A 17,412-nucleotide genomic window follows, 5' to 3' on the forward strand; every position below is an offset into this window, starting at 1 on the left:
CATATTTAGTCTATTTTATTTTGTTACTTTGTTTTGTTGTCTGTCTCCCCCTTCTAGACTGTGAGCCCGCTGTTGGGTAGGGACCGCCTCTATAGGTTGCCAACTTGTACTTCCCAAGCGCTTAGCACAGTGCTCTGCACACAGTAAGCGCTCAATAAATACGATTGAATGATTGAACGAATGAGTGTTTAAACTCTTCTCTCTACTGTGAGATCTGTTTTTTTTTAATCACGACCAGAGGCAGTAGATAATGATGGCATTTATTAAGCGCTTACTATGTTCTAAGCACTGGGGAGGTTACAAGGTGATCAGGTTGTCCCACGGGGGGCTCACAATCTTAACCCCCATTTTACAGATGAGGTAACTGAGGCCCAGAGAAGCGAAGTGACTTGCCCAAAGTCACACAGCTGACAAGTGGCGGAGACGGGATTTGAACCCATGACCTCTGACTCCAAAGCCCGGGCTCTTTCCCCTGAGCCACGCTGCTTCCCCAATAGGCAGTACAAGTATGTAAAATGGGTTCCTCAATGGAAAATGTCCAAATTCACATAAACACTGGGCTCTTTGTGGGACAGAGGAGGAAGAACACAATTTTGTGAGGTGAGTCATAAACTTAACCCCTTTACAATAATAATAATAATAAGGTATTTGTTAAGTACCAGGCACTGTACTAAGCACGGGGGGTGGATACGAGCAAATTGGGTTGGATAGAGTCCCTGTCCCATGTGGGGCTCACAGTCCCAATCCCCATTTTACAGATAACTGAGTCACAGCGAAGGGAAGTGACTTGTTCAAGGTCACACAGCTGACAAGTGGCAGAACTGGGATTAGAACCCGTGACCATCTGACTCCCGATCCTGGGATCTATCCACAACAACAAGCTGCTTATCCTTACAAATCAGTCGCGTTTGTTGAGCCTTGGCTGCGTGCAGAGCCCTGAGCTAAGCGCTTGGGAGAGGACAATAGAAGCCTGGAGTCCAGACAGGCTCTTCCCAGCCAACGGGAATTAGGTGGGAAATTCCGGGCCTGCTACTCTGGTGGGTTTAGAAAATCTACCCGTGATTATTAAAAGCGAAAAGCAAAAACATGGATTTGAAGAAAGGTTAAGTTGACATTCCAACCTCCCACCCTCAGCTCTAAACAGATTAATTGAGAAGCAATTCAGTTTCCTTGAACATTCCTTTCAACGATGCCTTTATGAAAACCATATCCAACCGTAATAAAGTCCTATTACACACGGCAGTGCCAGATTTTGTGGGCAATCGGCCAAAACCTGAAATCGGTATTTCTCTCACGTTGAAACAGACGCCAAGCAGGGGATGGAAATGCAGGTTAATTTTACGATCATCAGATTTGCTTTAAGGTTGTTTTAACGTATTTTACATTACCTTCTCAGAGTGGAAGCTCTCTGGGCGAAAGTGAGTATCTTCTTCCTTGTGCTGGACTTTCGTGTAAACCAATAAACGTTTTACCTCTAAAATAACAATAATAATAGTATTTGTTAAGCGCTTACCATGTGCCAAGCACCGTTCTAATCACTGCAGTAGATACGAGGTAATCAGATCGGATGTAGTCCCTGTCCCCCATGGGCCTCCGTCAAACCAAAGATGAGGTAACTGAGGGACAGAGAAGTGAAGTAACTTGCCCAAGGTCACACAGCAGAGAAGCTGGGATTAGAACCTTCTGAATCCTAGGCCCCTGCTCTATCCATTAGGCCATGCTGCTTCCCAATGCACAGTTTGAGAGACACTGCTATAGAATAAACCCAATTTGCTGGGCAACAGATTATCATAAAATTATTGATATAAATTGATATAAAAAATTATGTTTATAAATCATAAACAGATCATCAAAGGGCTGGTCATCAACACATTTCAACGCCTGGTCGCAAAATTCTCAACAGATTCATCGACGACATCATTCACCGCCCAAATCTAGAACGGTTCACCTGGTCGGGACCGTCCCGGGACTTCAGCTCCGCCTGCCCGGGGTGAGATCGCCAGACTCCGCGGCCTCCTAGGAATATCGGACGTGGGAAATGAGTTTGTGGACAAAATGCAGATAGTCTTGTACTTGTACTTCCCGAGCGCTTAGTACAGTGCTCTGCACACAGTAAGCGCTCAATAAATACGATTGATTGATTGATTAGTCCACACTTAGCCAGAGTCCTTCCGATCCTCTCCCGCTCCCCTATGTCCAAGTTCTAGAAGTTGCAGCCAACCCTGCGAGCATGGGCCTGGAGAGTCGGAAGACCTGGGTTCTAATCATTCATTCAATCGTATTTATTGAGCGCTTACTGTGTGCGCAGCACCGTACTACGCGCTTGGGAAGTACAAGCTGGCAACATATAGAGACGGTCCCTATCCAACAGCGGGCTCACAGTCTAGAAGGGGGAGACAGGCAACAAATTAACAAAATAAAATAGAATAGTAAATATGTACAAGTAAAATAGAGTAATAAATCTGTACAAACATATATACAGGTGCTGTGGGGAGGGGAAGGAGGTACGGCGGAGTGGATGTGGGGGAGAGGAAGGAGGGGGCTCAGTCTGGGAAGGCCTCCTGGAGGAGGTGAGCTCTCAGTAGGGCTTTGAAGGGAGGAAGAGAGCTAGCTTGGCGGATGGGCAGAGGGAGGGCATTCCAGGCCCGGGGGATGACGTGGGCCGGGGGTCGATGGCGGGACAGGCAAGAACGAGGAACGGTGAGGAGATTAGCGGCGGAGGAGCAGAGGGTGTGGGCTGGGCTGCAGAAGGAGAGAAGGGAGGTGAGGCAGGAGGGGGCAAGGTGATAGAGAGCCTTGCGAGAGTACATTATAACAATGACCATATAACAACATAATAACATATAAATAACATATAACAATATAGCAATAAGCCCACATGGCCACCTCCAAATAAATCCCACCTCTGCCCCTTGTCTGCTGATCTGGTCTAGTCCAGTTACTTGCGCATGCCTCAGTTTCCTCACCTGTAAAATGGGAATTCCTTTTATCCCCCCCTCTCACTTACACTGTGACCTCACGTGGGACAGGGACTTTATCCAAGCTGATTATCTTGTACCTATCCCAGCGCTTAGTACAGAGCTTGGCACATAAGGAGCACCACAGTTATTACGATTATTATTAAAACTAGGCAAGTCACTTAACTTCTCTGTGCCTCAGTTACCTCATCTGTAAAACGGGGATTAAGACTGTGAGCTCCACGTAGGACAACCTGATCACCCTGTAGAACAGTACTTTGCACAAAGTGCTTAACAAATGCCATCCTCATCATCACCAGCACCATGACTTTCAAGACTGGAACTGTTCTATGGGGATGATAATAAAAATAATAGTCATAAAAGTAATAATAAAAAATAATAATAAAAGGAATAGTCATAGTAATAACAACGATTGTGGTATTTGTGAGGCGCTTATTTTGCCTCAAGGTCTGGGACAGATACGAGTCACTTGGGTCAGACACACTCCCTTGTCCTATGTGAAGCTCACAGTTGAAGCAGAAAGGAGAACAGGCATTGAATCCCCATTTTACAGTTGAGGAAACTGAAGCACAGAGAAGTGACTTGTTCAAGGTCACACTGCGGGCAAGTGGTGGAGTCAGGTTTGGAACCCAGGTCCCCTGACTCTGTGGCCCAAGCTTTTTTCACTGACGCCACGCTGGTTTACATTTCTAGGATATATCAAGTAATCCCATTATGTTGGAAAAGTAGTTGGGGCACAGCAGAGGGGAGAAGGTGGAGAAGAACTGATTTCCCAGCTGTTTTTTGGGTACGTCTCGACTAGGAAACGGTAGCTTGCAAACCAATATGTTCACTGTAGTTAAATGACGAGCAAGTTACTGATTAGAATTTCAAATTTCAAACCTGGAAAATTCCACAACCTCAAGGCTGAATTTCTCATTGCTGTGTTCTTACTTTAGACCATTTAAAAAAAAAAAAAAACCAACACATTAAGCTTGTGATTCAGATTGAAAAACAGTTTATTGAAAAGTTGTCCAGAAATCAATTATCTCTAGCGCTAGGGTTGGTCACTTGGAACGGTATTATTTTTTTAAAAACCCTCAACAGGTGACATTCAAATCACTACTGGAAAAGTACATTAGTCTAGTTAAGGCACTTCACTTCAAAAGTTGCATAAAAATAACATTCTGTTTTCCAGGTGGCAGGATCTATTTTTCACAGACTGTTCAGCTGAAAGGTTGCCCCTCCTCCATACGAAAGACAGACTTAGAGATGAGGAAACCGAAACGAGAGGGAAAGTTCTCGTCGTCTTACGCTTCACGGCAGAACGTCCCCAGCTGAACAGGTGAAGTGGCGTCGGTTTCGCCCAGCCCGGCTGGCTTCCTACACGATTCACCTTTGGGAATCATGTCCGGAGGCTGAGACGGGAGCCAACGGGGATGAGAAGGAGGCACCCTTACTGACGGCAAAAAGAAAAAATCGGTCGACGTTCCAACTGGGGCCACCAAACCCATCTCCTTCCCCAAGCATTGATTCAGGACGACCCTCCAGTGGGCGGAGGTTAAGGACAGTAGACGGCAGAAGGCAGGACGCGGTAAAAGAGGAGGCACTGTGCTTTTTCTACAAAATCAAGGGGGGGGGGTCTTTTTTTTTTTTTTTTTTACCTTTTTGAACAGGCAAACAGGTTTCTTCTCCCTTGTATAAAACTACCTGCATTTGTGGGCGACTTTCCTCAACCACGGAGAAAGTTAAACTTCCCAGTAAATAGTACGAAAATTAAATCCTCAAGGGGGATCAGAGAGGCCAAAAGAAAAAACTATATATATATATATATATATATATATATATATATATATATATATATATATAGTATAGTGCATATATATACTATATATATAGTATAGTGCATATATATATATATAGTATAGTGTATATATATATACATACATATATATATATATATATAAAACAGAAAGCAATGTCCAAATATATATATATATATATATATATATATATATATATTTGGACATTGCTTTCTGTTTTTTATATATATATATATATATATATATAACAGAAAGCAATGTCCAAATATATATATATATTTGGACATTGCTTTCTTTTAGCATAACTGAATGTGTCAGCTCTGGTTTCTGGCATTTCCACAGCCGAAAAAAATAAAAAGTGAGGACAGGGCAAAAACCCTAGCGCTTTTGACCCTTGCTTCCTAAGTGAGAAAGGAGAGCTGCTAAGCAATAACTTAAATGAACCCCGCATTTTGGGATCCACCTTGTTTCTGGCTGTGTGTTTAAGCCCACCAAGACCCTAACGAGGAGCAATAAAATTGGTCCTGGACCGGTTCAGCTTCCCCTGGGCTACAAAGGGGAGATGGGAATATATCCGGCTGGGGGACTCCTCCAGCCAACCCAAGCCCTCTCACACCTCCTCCTGAGCCGGTCTGGAGAAAACAACCCTCCATTATATTCCCAAACTGTGAATAATGACTTTAAAGAAGCAACCTTCCAACCAAAAACAGTGAGGAGAAAAGGAATGAATCTGGAAGCTCTCTAAATACATATGTGGCCAGTCAAACCCACTTAAGAAAACCATAGTTCTATACCTTGGGAAGCCTTTAGATTCTAGCTACAGAGGAGAATGGCACTGTATTTTTTTGGCCAAGAGGCCTAAGAAGAAAGAGAACCTTGCTCTCTAAATATCCAAAGCGTGCTTTCAGAACCTGAGCTGCAAGACTGACCGTTTCCCGTCTGGTTTTTCCGTTTGAAGCGGAGATGTTCAAGGACATCGACAACCATGAATGGATGGGGAAGCAGACTGGAAATCTAGCAGAAATCCCTGCAGTTTCCTGGGGTGGGGAAAGATAATTCAGCAGGAGAGCCTCTCACCCTGGAGTGGTGAGAGTATTGCTTCGGGGGACCCAAAAGTCAACAGGAGAAAGTTAAAGCATCTCCTAATTGGCTTTAAAGACATAATCTAAGGATATCGGCAATCCGTTTTCTATTCAGATTTTCACTCAGATGAACATTCTGTGTTGCTTACGAGGAGGGGAAGGAGATGGAAAATAGAAGAGGAGGAATGCATCTTAATACTCCATGGATTTCGACTAGAGAGCGGATTGCCGGTTGACATTAAGGCATTACGCATCTTCTTTGGTTCAATGCTTAACTGTCGCCATCCTTTGTGAGAGGGGTTAGGTTGAACCACACAAGTTGGAGCTGTTCTGTTCCGAAACACACACATATTTTCCAAGATGCTGGGCTCCGGGGTCTGGGCGCCTCTGGAATCTGGTTTAACTCATTAGGAAGCTGAAACACAACACACAGACACAGCCACATTAGCCTCTGCGGGTCCTGCGGGAGGTTACTAATGCTCGGGAGCAAATCGAAGAGGGCCCGGGAGCTTGTGGGAATCAATTTCAATCTCCAGAATTCAACAGCAAAAGCTGAGGTCACCGTTGAAGCAATAAGACCGTCTGCTTTGGGAGGGGAAGGTCTCGGCAGAGGGGATGCTACCGAAGAAGGAAGATGGAGAATGAAAGGAGAACGTTAGGAACCAGAAGAGTGGGAGGGACACGCATTTCAAGCCTTCAAAATGTCTCTTTAATCCCGAAAAGCAAATCAATCAGTTGTATTTATTGTACTCGGAGCTTGGAAGAGCAAAGTACAAGAGTTGGTAGACACATTCCCTATCTACAACAAGCTTACAGTCTACAGCAGGCGGCAGACAATATAAATAAATTACGGACGTAAGAGCTGTGGGGAAACGGGCACGGGGTGGGGGGAATAAAAGTCAGAGAAAATGGCTCGATTCCATTTAGTGATGCCGGGTGTTCTGCGGGAATCCAGGCATTCCTGGTTCCAAGAAACCAGGCGGGTGAGCAGCAGGGCCTAGTGGATACAGCACGGATTTGGGAGACTGTGAGCCCACTGCTGGGTAGGGACTGCCTCTATATGTTGCCAACTTGTACTTCCCAAGCGCTTAGTACAGTGCTCTGCACACAGTAAGCGCTCAATAAATACGATTGATGATGAGTCAGGAGGACCCGGGGTCTAATCCCGGCTCCGCCGCTTGTCTGCTGTGTGACCTAGGCTCCTCTCCACCTCAGTTCCCTCGTCTGTAAAGTGGGGATGAAGACTGCGGGCCCCAGAGGGGACCGGCACTGTGTCCTGATTCATTTGTATCTACCGCAGTGCTTGGTATATAGTAAGCATTTTAAATACCATCGTCATTCCAGAATATAATGAATAGGTCGGCACTGGAAAATAAAGCCAGATCTCCCATCCGCAATAACAACAGTTGACGGAGGTGCATGGCTCAGTGGAAAAAGCACAGGCTTGGGAGTCAGAGGTCATAGGTTCAAATCCCAGCTCCGCCAATTATCAGCTGTCAAGTCACTTAACTTCTCTGTGCCTCAGTTACCTCATCTGTAAAATGGGGATTAAGACTGTGAACACCATGTGGGACAACCTGATCACCGTGTATCCTTCCCAGCTCTTAGAACAGTGCTTTGCATATAGTAAGCACGTAACAAATGCCATAATTATTATTATTATTATTATTACCGTTTTACGCCTCGTCAACAACTCCTCCGGAGCACGGGGCATGCACTGCTCATTTTAAATTGGAAGCCACCGGGCAGAATCAGGGAACATTTTGCCGACAATTTCCGACTGCCGGGATGCAGGGTAATGTGGGATTGGAAGACGACGGAACCATGTGTTACTGTGCCACACAGCGAGCACATCAATGTAACGTGGGCTCAACACGGGCTTCATGTTAACATGCTTGAAGAAGCATGGCGGAAGACCAAAATTTTTTATCCTGACACGTCTAATATTTCATTAACAGAGAAGCCGCGTGGCCTCGTGGATAGAGCACGGGCTTGGGAGTCGGAAGGTCCTGGTTTCTAATCCTAATTCTACTACATGTCTGCTAGGAGACCCTGGACAAATCACTTGACTTCTCTGCGCCTCAGTTACCTCATCTGTAAAATGGGAATTAAGACTATGGGAGAGGGACTGTGTCCAACCCTATTATTTTGTATCTACCCTAGTGCTTAGTACAGGGCCTGGCACAAAGTAAGAGCTTAACAAATACTACAATTATCATCATTATTATTATTTTGCAAGAACCCACCCATGTTACAGGTGGGCTGAGTCTACAATGCTTTGGGTAAAATGGAATTACTGTTCACCCACTCCAGAAATTGCAAGTCACTATCCTCTACTGCTTATCTGTTTCTAGATAGAGTGCCTTACAGAGGGGAAAGTCCCAAAGGCTACTCACTCAACAAAAACTACTATTGTGATTAATTTTTGCATGAAGGAAAGAGATCAAATTTCCTGGATCCCACTAATCGAAAAGCGTACCTAAGCGTTGAGTCACGGTAGAAGAATATGGTTCCCGAAATGTGGAATAATCAGTGAAAACCAAATAACACATGAGAACAAGAGTAACTGTTGGAGTCCCTGGGGTTTGGAGCTAAGGATTAATAACCACAAGTCATACCTGTATGGATAGCCATGGTATTTAGATCTGAAGACAGACAGCAACCAACTGAAGAATATGACTACGAGCCCAATACCAACCACGCCCATTACTGTAAAAAAAAAAAATACCAAAAAGTTAGTTCATTCATTCGGTCGTACTGATTGAGCACTTACTGTACTGTACTAAGCGCTTTGGAGAGTACGATATAACAATAAACAGACACACTCCCTGCCCACAGTGAGTTTACAGTTTGTGGGGTGGGGGAGCAGACATTAATATGTGTGAATAAATAAATTGAAGCAAAAGGCAAAGTCAAATATGGTACTATGGAGAAAATCACAAGGTTTTTGAAATTCAAGGCAGTGTTTAATAAGCCTACTAAGTATATGGGCCTCTGACATCGTAAACGCTGTTTAAAAAAACCAAAAAACTAAAAAAAAAAAATTACTTACAGAGATTTCAAAAGAAGTCAAGAACTTGTTCGCCTACCCTCTTGGAGTATGAGCCCATGTGGGACAGGGGATTGACACAATAACCTTTTATCTATCCCAGCGCTTGGTACAGTGCTTGGCACATAGCACTTAAAGACCACAATTATTATTGTCATTACTATAATTAGAGACCTCTTTTATTAATGCCTCCTTTGCTGCAATGGCCATCTTCTCTGGTTGGTTTTTACAACAGTTACAATAGGAACACTTTACGGTATTGTACAACTAAATTCCACTTGGAATCATTGTAGTTTCCCAATTAGTAGGCTCTGAATTCTTGAAGTTTACAGCAAAATTAACTGTGAATCAACAACTGAGACAAAAACCAAGTTCTGTGACGCCCAAGTAACTTCATTTCTTTGCCCTCTGACTATTATGAAAAGATTAAAGCTGTTCCTGAATACATATATGAGCCAAGGCTAAATTCAATCGACAGAAATAGACCATCAATCCAAGGCAAGTCATTTAATTCTGAGAAATGCATTGTTACTCTGCTTACTCTTTCGTTTTCCTATGTCCATAGCAGATGTAGCCGCTTCATGCAGGAATATCATCCCCAAAGTAACACCGACATCTTTGAAAGTTGGTTAAGGAGAGATTCGGAGTGAGGGAATATATACATCTTTACTACCATAAGCAAACCTTGCAAATTAACACAGATAATCAAGCAGTTCATGTGAACTGGGCCAATCTTCCCCAAGCAAGTCTTTGGCTAGTAATAATAATAATGATAATTACAGTATTTGTGAAGCACTTACTATGTACCAAGCACTGTTCTAAGCGCTGGGGTAAATACAAGGTAATCTGTTTGTCCCATGTGGGGCTCACAGTCTTAATCCCCATTTCACAGATAAGGCAACTGAGGCACAAAGAAGTTAAGTGGCTTGCCCAAGGTCACACAGCAGACAAGTGGAGGAGCAGGGATTAAAACTCACGTCCTCTAACTCTCAAACCTGTGTTCTTTCCACTCAGCCACACTCCTTCTCAATACAGTAAGAATACAGTTACTACAATGAGCAATCTTTCCTTCACAGCCAGGCAAGCCATTACTCGCTTCTACAGTAAAAGTGAGAATTAAGATTATGAAATTAAATGTCCATTATACCTTGACCCGATTTGCCCTTGGCTCTCTGCTTACTCCATTCGTGGTTTAAAAATATCCTTCGTAACTCAGGTCCTAAAGAAGGGCAGCCATGAACACGCAGCTCACTGGAAGCAGATTCCTAAAACACTCCACCATTTCCTCCTTAACCCGAGACTTTTCTCCTCCCAAAACGAGGCCATTTCCATTTCAACCTTGATTCTGCCATTTGAACATCCAAGGGTTCCAATTTAGCTCAATTCTACTGGAAATTCCTCCTTCCCAACAAGAAAGGCTGTTGTAAGGATGACTTTTATAAAGAGAATGGTCTGTAGAGTGAACTTTAAACTCAAATCCTGGAGGTAGATAAAATACAGAATAGAATTATTTAGACAGATGGCTCCATTGCAGCACCGTCAGAGTAGCATTAGGAGTACAGAGGAACAATCTAATCTATGGTATTTATCGAGGGCTCACTATGCACTGAGCACTGTACTAAACATTTAATAGAGAACAAGTTGGCAGGTGCGTTCCCTGCCCACAACGAGCTCACCGTCTAGAGAGGGAGACAGACATTAAAATACTATGGATATGTTGGGCTGAAGACAGGGTAAATATCAACCGCTTAAAGGCTACAGATCCTGGGATATCACCCTGACGAAGGAGACAAACATAGAATATTAACACTGGGAGGAGACAAAATAAATTGAGCAGACACATAGGCCTGAGTGCTAAGGACTGCAAATAAGTTCACCCGAGGTAGAGTTGGCTGAAGGGATGATATCCCTCAAGGTGGTGGGAAATTAATCAGTAAAAGTTTGTTGGAGGGGATTTTAGGGAGACTTTGAATGTGGGGTGAGCTGTGGTTCACCTGAGGTGGGGAGGGAGGGCATAGCTCGGATACGAGTACTCCACCAAGGGAAAACAAAGAAGTCAAAAGAATCTTTGCCGGAGGGGCGGGCTTGATATTTGAAAATTGAAAATCAGAATTTGGATACAGAGGTGGCTAGGGTAGAGAACAAAAGGGTAATAACTGAGGCAGGGGAGGAAATCACATGCTGGCTGGAAGCAGGGCAAGAATTTTAAAACGCTTTATAAAATTAACCAACAGCAGAGAGTGTAATTAGGCCGCCAAGGAAATAAGTGACATTTTCGTTTGAAGGGTTTATGGAAGGAGTTAACCCTGTTTTTCTCTAATGAAGCCACACAGTATTCCTGTAAAATACCTGTAAAATATTACTCTATGTATTTATTTATTTTACTTGTACATATCTATTCTATTTATTTTATTTTGTTAGTATGTTTGGTTTTGTTCTCTGTCTCCCCCTTTTAGACTGTGAGCCCACTGTTGGGTAGGGACTGTCTCTATATGTTGCCACCTTGTACTTCCCAAGCGCTTAGTACAGTGCTCTGCACACAGTAAGCGCTCAATAAATACGATTGATGATGATGATGATGATGATGTAAAATGTAAAAGTCAGAACGAGTTCCTATAAAAATAAAAGTCAGAGCATCTACAGCATGGATAGAGCCTGGGCGTCAGAAAGACCTGGATTCTAATCCTGCCTCCGCCACTTGCCTGCTGTGTGACTTTGGGCAAGCCCCAACTTTTCCGGGCCTTCTACCTCATCTGTGAAAAGGGGATTATGACTGCGACGTCCAGGTGGGACAGGGACTGTGTCCAACCTGATTATCTTGCTTGGCACATAGTAAGTGCTCAAATACCACAATTACCACTACCACTATTATAATCACCAGGAATATTTAAGACCCTGAAGTCAAAGGCCATGCTGTGTGAGAAAAGGCCAATTTGCGATTTGGGTCAAGATGATGCTTCTTTGGTCAATGCAGTAATTCTGACTGGCCATAGGGTAAATACATGGCTGAGACAAAACAATACATCTGTTTGGTGAAATTATGCTTAAGGGTCACTGAAAGACAGTCAGGATTACAGTACTCTACGTAAAGTGAAAAAAGTGGCCACAAAGAAATGAAGGAGGGGAAAGTGTGTTGTGGGGCAGGGGTGAATGTGCAGAAAAAAGGTCTGAATTATTTTTAATCAATCCATGGTATTTATTAAAGGCCTACTTGGCACAGAGCACTGCACTAAGGACTTGGGAGAGGACAAAAGAATTAGTAGACATGCTTCCAGCCCTAAAGGAGCTTACAACCGAGTTGGGGAGAGAGGCGGAAAAATAAGTAATAGAATATAAAGAGATGATGGTATTTGTTAAGCGCTTACTATGTGCCAAGCAGTGTACTAAGTGCTGAAATCTATGTAAGGGCTCAGGGGAATGGTGAATCAAGTGCTTAATGTTTTGGGTCACTATAAAGGAAACACGAACCTTCTGACAACAGAAAGCTTATCTTGCTTTGGAGGACCACCCTCCTCACTTCAAAGTCTTATTGAAGGCAAACCTCCTCCAAGAGGCCTTCCCAGACTAAGTCCCCCATTTCCTCTTCTCCCACTCCCTCTGCGTCACCCTGACTTGCTCCCTTTGTTCTTCCCCCCTCCCAGCCCCACACCACTTATGTACATATCTGTCATTTATTTATTTGTATTGATGTCTGTCTCCTCCTGGCCCGCCCCAGACTGTAAGGTCGGTGTGGGCAGGCAATGTTTCTGTTTACTGTTATATTGCATTCATTCAATCGTATTCATTGAGCACTTACTGTGTGCAGAGCACCGTACTAAGCGCTTGGGAAGTACAAGTTGGCAACATATAGAGATGGTCCCTGGCCAACAGTGGGCTCACAGTCTAGAAGGGGGAGACAGACAACAAAACTTAGTACAGTGCTCTGCACACAGTAAGCGCTCAATAAATACAGCTGAACGAATATTTCAGATGAGTGCGGTTCAGCCCACAACCCACCACTTGGTAGCTTCATGGCAGTCACATTGGACAAACCGGATCTAATTCTTTTCCAAGGGCAACAACCACTGTCTTACATCTCCTTTTCCTCACTGTGGGCACTCTACCACTCTGTTGTCTTGTACTAAGAGCTTAGCACAGTGCTCTGAGCACAATCAGCGCTCAGTAAATACCACCGACTGACTGATTACTTGCGCAAAACGATGGGTGACTGCATTCAAACATTTCAGTTTGGATAGAAGGGTGGGTCAAAAAATGGACAAATATCGCAGAAAACACAAACACAAATCACTATAATAACTACTCTGGTGGCCAGCCCCGGCGACTCAGACCGTGAGACCCAGGGGAGTCAGGAACTGTGTCTACTTTTCAAATTAGGTCATTATCCCCGGTTCTTACCAAGGGACTTTGCCCACAGAAGGCACTTAATAAATACCCTCCCCACTACTAACCTGGGTATGCCCCTCTTGGCCTAGCTTGATGTGCTGCCTGAGACTGGAAGACCTGTGAAGGAAGGAAAAATTTGGAGATTTCGGGCCCTGCAGAAGGTACGCACGGAAATGAGAGGGGTAGAGGCCCCCTCCTCATGGCGGCGACAAATGGTGGGACTTTAGAGAAGTGAAGGGGAAGAAATAGAGAAAGGGAGAAAAGGAGAATAGAGAATAAGGAACATAGAAGACAGGAAAGATTGACGGCGAGGGACACAGAAATGGGAGAAGAGATGAAGAACAAAATGAAAATGCAAACCCCGCTTAACTTTTTTTTAAAATGGTATTTGTTAAGAGCTTACTATGTTCCAGGCACTGTACTAAGGTCTGGGGTAGATATATTCTATTTGTTTTATTTATCATCATCATCATCAATCGTATTGATTGAGCGCTTACTATGTGCAGAGCACTGTACTAAGCGCTTGGGAAGTACAAATTGGCAACATATCCAGTCCCTACCCAACAGTGGGCTCACAGTCTAAAAGGGGGAGACGGAGAACAAAACCAAACAGACTAACAAAATAAAATAAATATCTATTTATTCTATTTGTTTTATTTATCTATTCTATTTGTTTTATTTATCTATTCTATTTGCTTTATTTTGTTGGTATGTTTGGTTTTGTTCTCTGTCTCCCCCTTTTAGACTGTGAGCCCAATGTTGGGTAGGGACTGTCTCTATATGCTGCCAATTTGTACTTCCCAAGCACTTAGTACAGTGCTCTGCACGTAGTAAGCGCTCAATAAATACCACTGATGATGATGATAAGATAATCAGGTTGGACATAGCCCACGTCCCAAATGGGGCTCGCAGTCTTAACCCCCATTTTGCAGATGAGGTAAGTGAGGCACAGAGAAGTGAAGTGACTTGCCCAAGGTAACAGAGCAGGCAGAGCCAGAATGAGCGCCCAGGTTCTTCTGATTCCCAGGCCCAGGCTCAATCCACCGCACTATTTCCCTGTTAATGGCCTCTGTTCCTGAAATATTAAACATGTAGGTATAAAAATAATTTTGGTCTTCTTCTGAACTAAAAACTAGTTTGAAGAGACTCAAGTATTATCGGCTTTTTACTAGCCTGGCTCTCAGTTTTAATTCTGTCCCAGTTAAAAGAGATTGACTAGAAAGAGTTGGCGGGAAATAGCCCTCAGTATCCCAGGTGGCACTCAAGGAAAATGAATTCCGGGATCGATAAGCTTGCACTGTCGGGTCTCTTACAGGCTAGAATCAGCATTCAGTCATTCATTCAATCGGATTTATTGATCAATCAATCAATCGGATTTATTGAGCGCTTACTATGTGCAGAGCACTGTACTACGCGCTTGGGATGTACACGTTGGCAACATATACAGTCCCTACCCAACAGTGGGCTCACAGTCTAAAAGGGGGAGGCAGAGAACAAAGCCAAAAAAATAAAATAAATAGGATAGAAATGTACAAGTAAAATAAATAAATAGAGTAATAAATATGTACAACCATATATACATATATACAGGTGCTGTGGGGAAGGGAAGGAGGTAAGATGGGGGGATGGAGCGGGGGACGAGGGGGAGAGGAAGGAAGGGGCTCAGTCTGGGAAGGCCTCCTGGAGGAGGTGAGCTCTCAGCGCTTAGGAAAGTACAATGCAATAATAAACGGTGACATTCTCTGCCCACAATGAGCTGACAATCAATCAATCGTATTTATTGAGCAGTGACATTCTCTGCCCACAATGAGCTGACAATCAATCAATCAATCGTATTTATTGAGCGCTTACTGTGTGCAGAGCACTGTACTAAGCGCTTGGGAAGTCCAAGTTGGCAACATATAGAGACGGCCCCTACCCAGCAGTGGGCTCACAGTCTAGAGAGGCAGCGTGGCTCAGTGGAAAAGAGGATGGGCTTTAGAGTCAGAGGTCATGGGTTCATATCCCGGCTCTGCCAATTGTCAGCTGTGTGACTTTGGGCAAGTCACTTCACTTCTCTGGGCCTCAGTTCCCTCATCTGGAAAATGGGGATGAAGACTGTGAGCCCCCTGCGGGACAACCTGATCACCTTGTAACCTCCCCAGCGCTTAGAACAATGCTTTGCACATAGTAAGTGCTTAATAAGTGTCATTATTATTATTATTATTATTATTAGAAGGGACAGCCTCGAGAAGCAGCATGGCCTAGTAGAGACAGCACAGGCTTGGGAGTCAGGTCATGGGTTCTAATTCCAGCTCTGCCACACGTCTGCTGTGTGACCTTGGGCAAGTCACTTAACTTCTCTGGGCCTCAGTTCCCTCATCTGTAAAATGGGGATTAAGACTGTAAATCCTATGAGGGACATGAACTTTGTCCAACCAGATTATTCTGTATCTACCCCAGTTTAGTATGGTACCCTGCACGGAGAAGACGCTCGATGCCACTGATTGAAAACTGGGAGTCAGTTGCCGCAGGAAGACCGACACGGCGTTCCCGGTGGGTAAAGGAGTTCTGGAGCAGAACTTTGGGCGGGATCGAGCGACGGGGCCAAAGTGCAAAAACGCATCGGGCACCACAAGCTTCGTACATTACTGTGCAGGGGCCAATAATAAAAATAATGATGGTATTTGTTAAGCTCTAGGGAAAAACACGATAAAGAAACACGGACGTGGGGGTCAGAGGACCTGGGTTCTAATCCCGGCTCTGCCACTTGCCTGCTGGGCGGCCTAATGGACGGGCCTGGTTCTAATCCCGACTCCATCTGCTATGTAACCTTGGGCAAGTCACTTTCCTTCTCTGGGCCTCAGTTACCTCGACTGTAAAGTGGGGATTAAGTCCGTGCACTCATGTGGGACGAGGACTGGTTCCAACCTGATTAGCTTGTATCTACCCCAGCACTTAGTACAGCGCCTGGCGCTTAACAAATAGCATAAAAAATATATAATAATAATAATAATGGCATTTATTAAGCGCTTATTATGTGCAAAGCACTGTTCTAAGCGCTGGGGAGGTTACAAGGCAATCAGGTTGTCCCACAGGGGGCTCACAGTCTTAATCCCCATTTTACAGATGAGGTAACTGAGGCACAGAGACTTGCCCAAAGTCACCCAGCTGACAATTAGCAGAGCCGGGATTTGAACCCATGACCTCCGACTCCAAAGCCCAGGCTCTTTCCACTGAGCCACGCTGCTTCTCTAAAACAAAGAGAGGACGGTCCCCTTCAAAACCACAAAAATGACGATCCCCACCCCTGGCTAGGTTCTCAATGGGGCAAAGTTTTTGGGCCAAGCACCTGGTTTTTTCACCGCCCCCATAAAGAGGAACCTTAAAATCATCAGAAGCACCATTTTTCAAGTAAGGACAGTAATACCCAGGGTAAGCTGAACAGCATTCAGCCACTGGAGTGTCAAGCTGACGCAGAACCCCAGAAATCACCCTGCAAAGTTTGTCCACTATATTAGTAGTATTTGGAGCGGGGGGCTGTGGAGGAGGAGATTCCAGTTCAACACAGAGAATTGGCCTTGAAATGTTCAAGTATATCAGCTGGGAGCAATAGGGATGAGGAGGGTGAAAGAATAATATTGGTTCACTCTAGGAAGGATACTGAAGAGCAGAACAATGTGCGTCTCAACTACAAACTGGGCTTGGCTGCTTCCATGGATATAATTCTGAAACACAAAAAGACCAGAAGTTTAATTGTTATTAAAGGGAAAATGACCTTTAAGCACATACACAGCTTGAGAGTCATAACAGAATCAATATTTGGGGTGGGGGGTGGCAATACTGGAAGGACTAACCAAGGAAATAGATGTCTGAGAAGCTGCAAAGCCATTAGAGTGAACTATAAGAGGAAAATGCTATTTAGAAAAACCCCAGGAGCTACAATTGGAAACCCACTGATCATCAGGACTTGTCCGTTGATGCCAAAAAAAAAAAAAAAATACCAGTTTCAAAGAACACATATTTAAATTCTTGTGTATTTGGGGAGCGTTTCATTTTCACAAGGAAGCCACCAAGATATCAGATGGGGCGGTGTGGGAGGGAGAACGACATTTAACCCGCTGTGGCCTGAACTGCAC

General features: G+C 44.1%; 1 protein-coding gene across 1 annotated transcript in view; it reads right to left on the bottom strand.

Moving 5' to 3' along the window:
• Positions 1-5,061: 5,061 nt before the first annotated feature.
• MAGT1 (magnesium transporter 1) overlaps positions 5,062-17,412 on the bottom strand; it is a 35,044-nt gene continuing 22,693 nt past the window's right edge. The window contains exons 7-10 of the mRNA XM_038748484.1: positions 16,938-17,001; positions 9,453-9,527; positions 8,481-8,571; positions 5,062-6,277 (exon numbers count right to left, since the gene is read on the bottom strand). Of these exons, the coding sequence (XP_038604412.1) occupies positions 6,262-6,277; positions 8,481-8,571; positions 9,453-9,527; positions 16,938-17,001 (246 nt within the window). The 3' untranslated portion in view covers positions 5,062-6,261. The remainder of the gene's footprint in view (positions 6,278-8,480; positions 8,572-9,452; positions 9,528-16,937; positions 17,002-17,412) is intronic.

The sequence above is a fragment of the Tachyglossus aculeatus genome, chromosome 6, assembly GCF_015852505.1.
Source record: "Tachyglossus aculeatus isolate mTacAcu1 chromosome 6, mTacAcu1.pri, whole genome shotgun sequence".
Classification (NCBI taxonomy): Eukaryota; Metazoa; Chordata; class Mammalia; order Monotremata; family Tachyglossidae; genus Tachyglossus; species Tachyglossus aculeatus.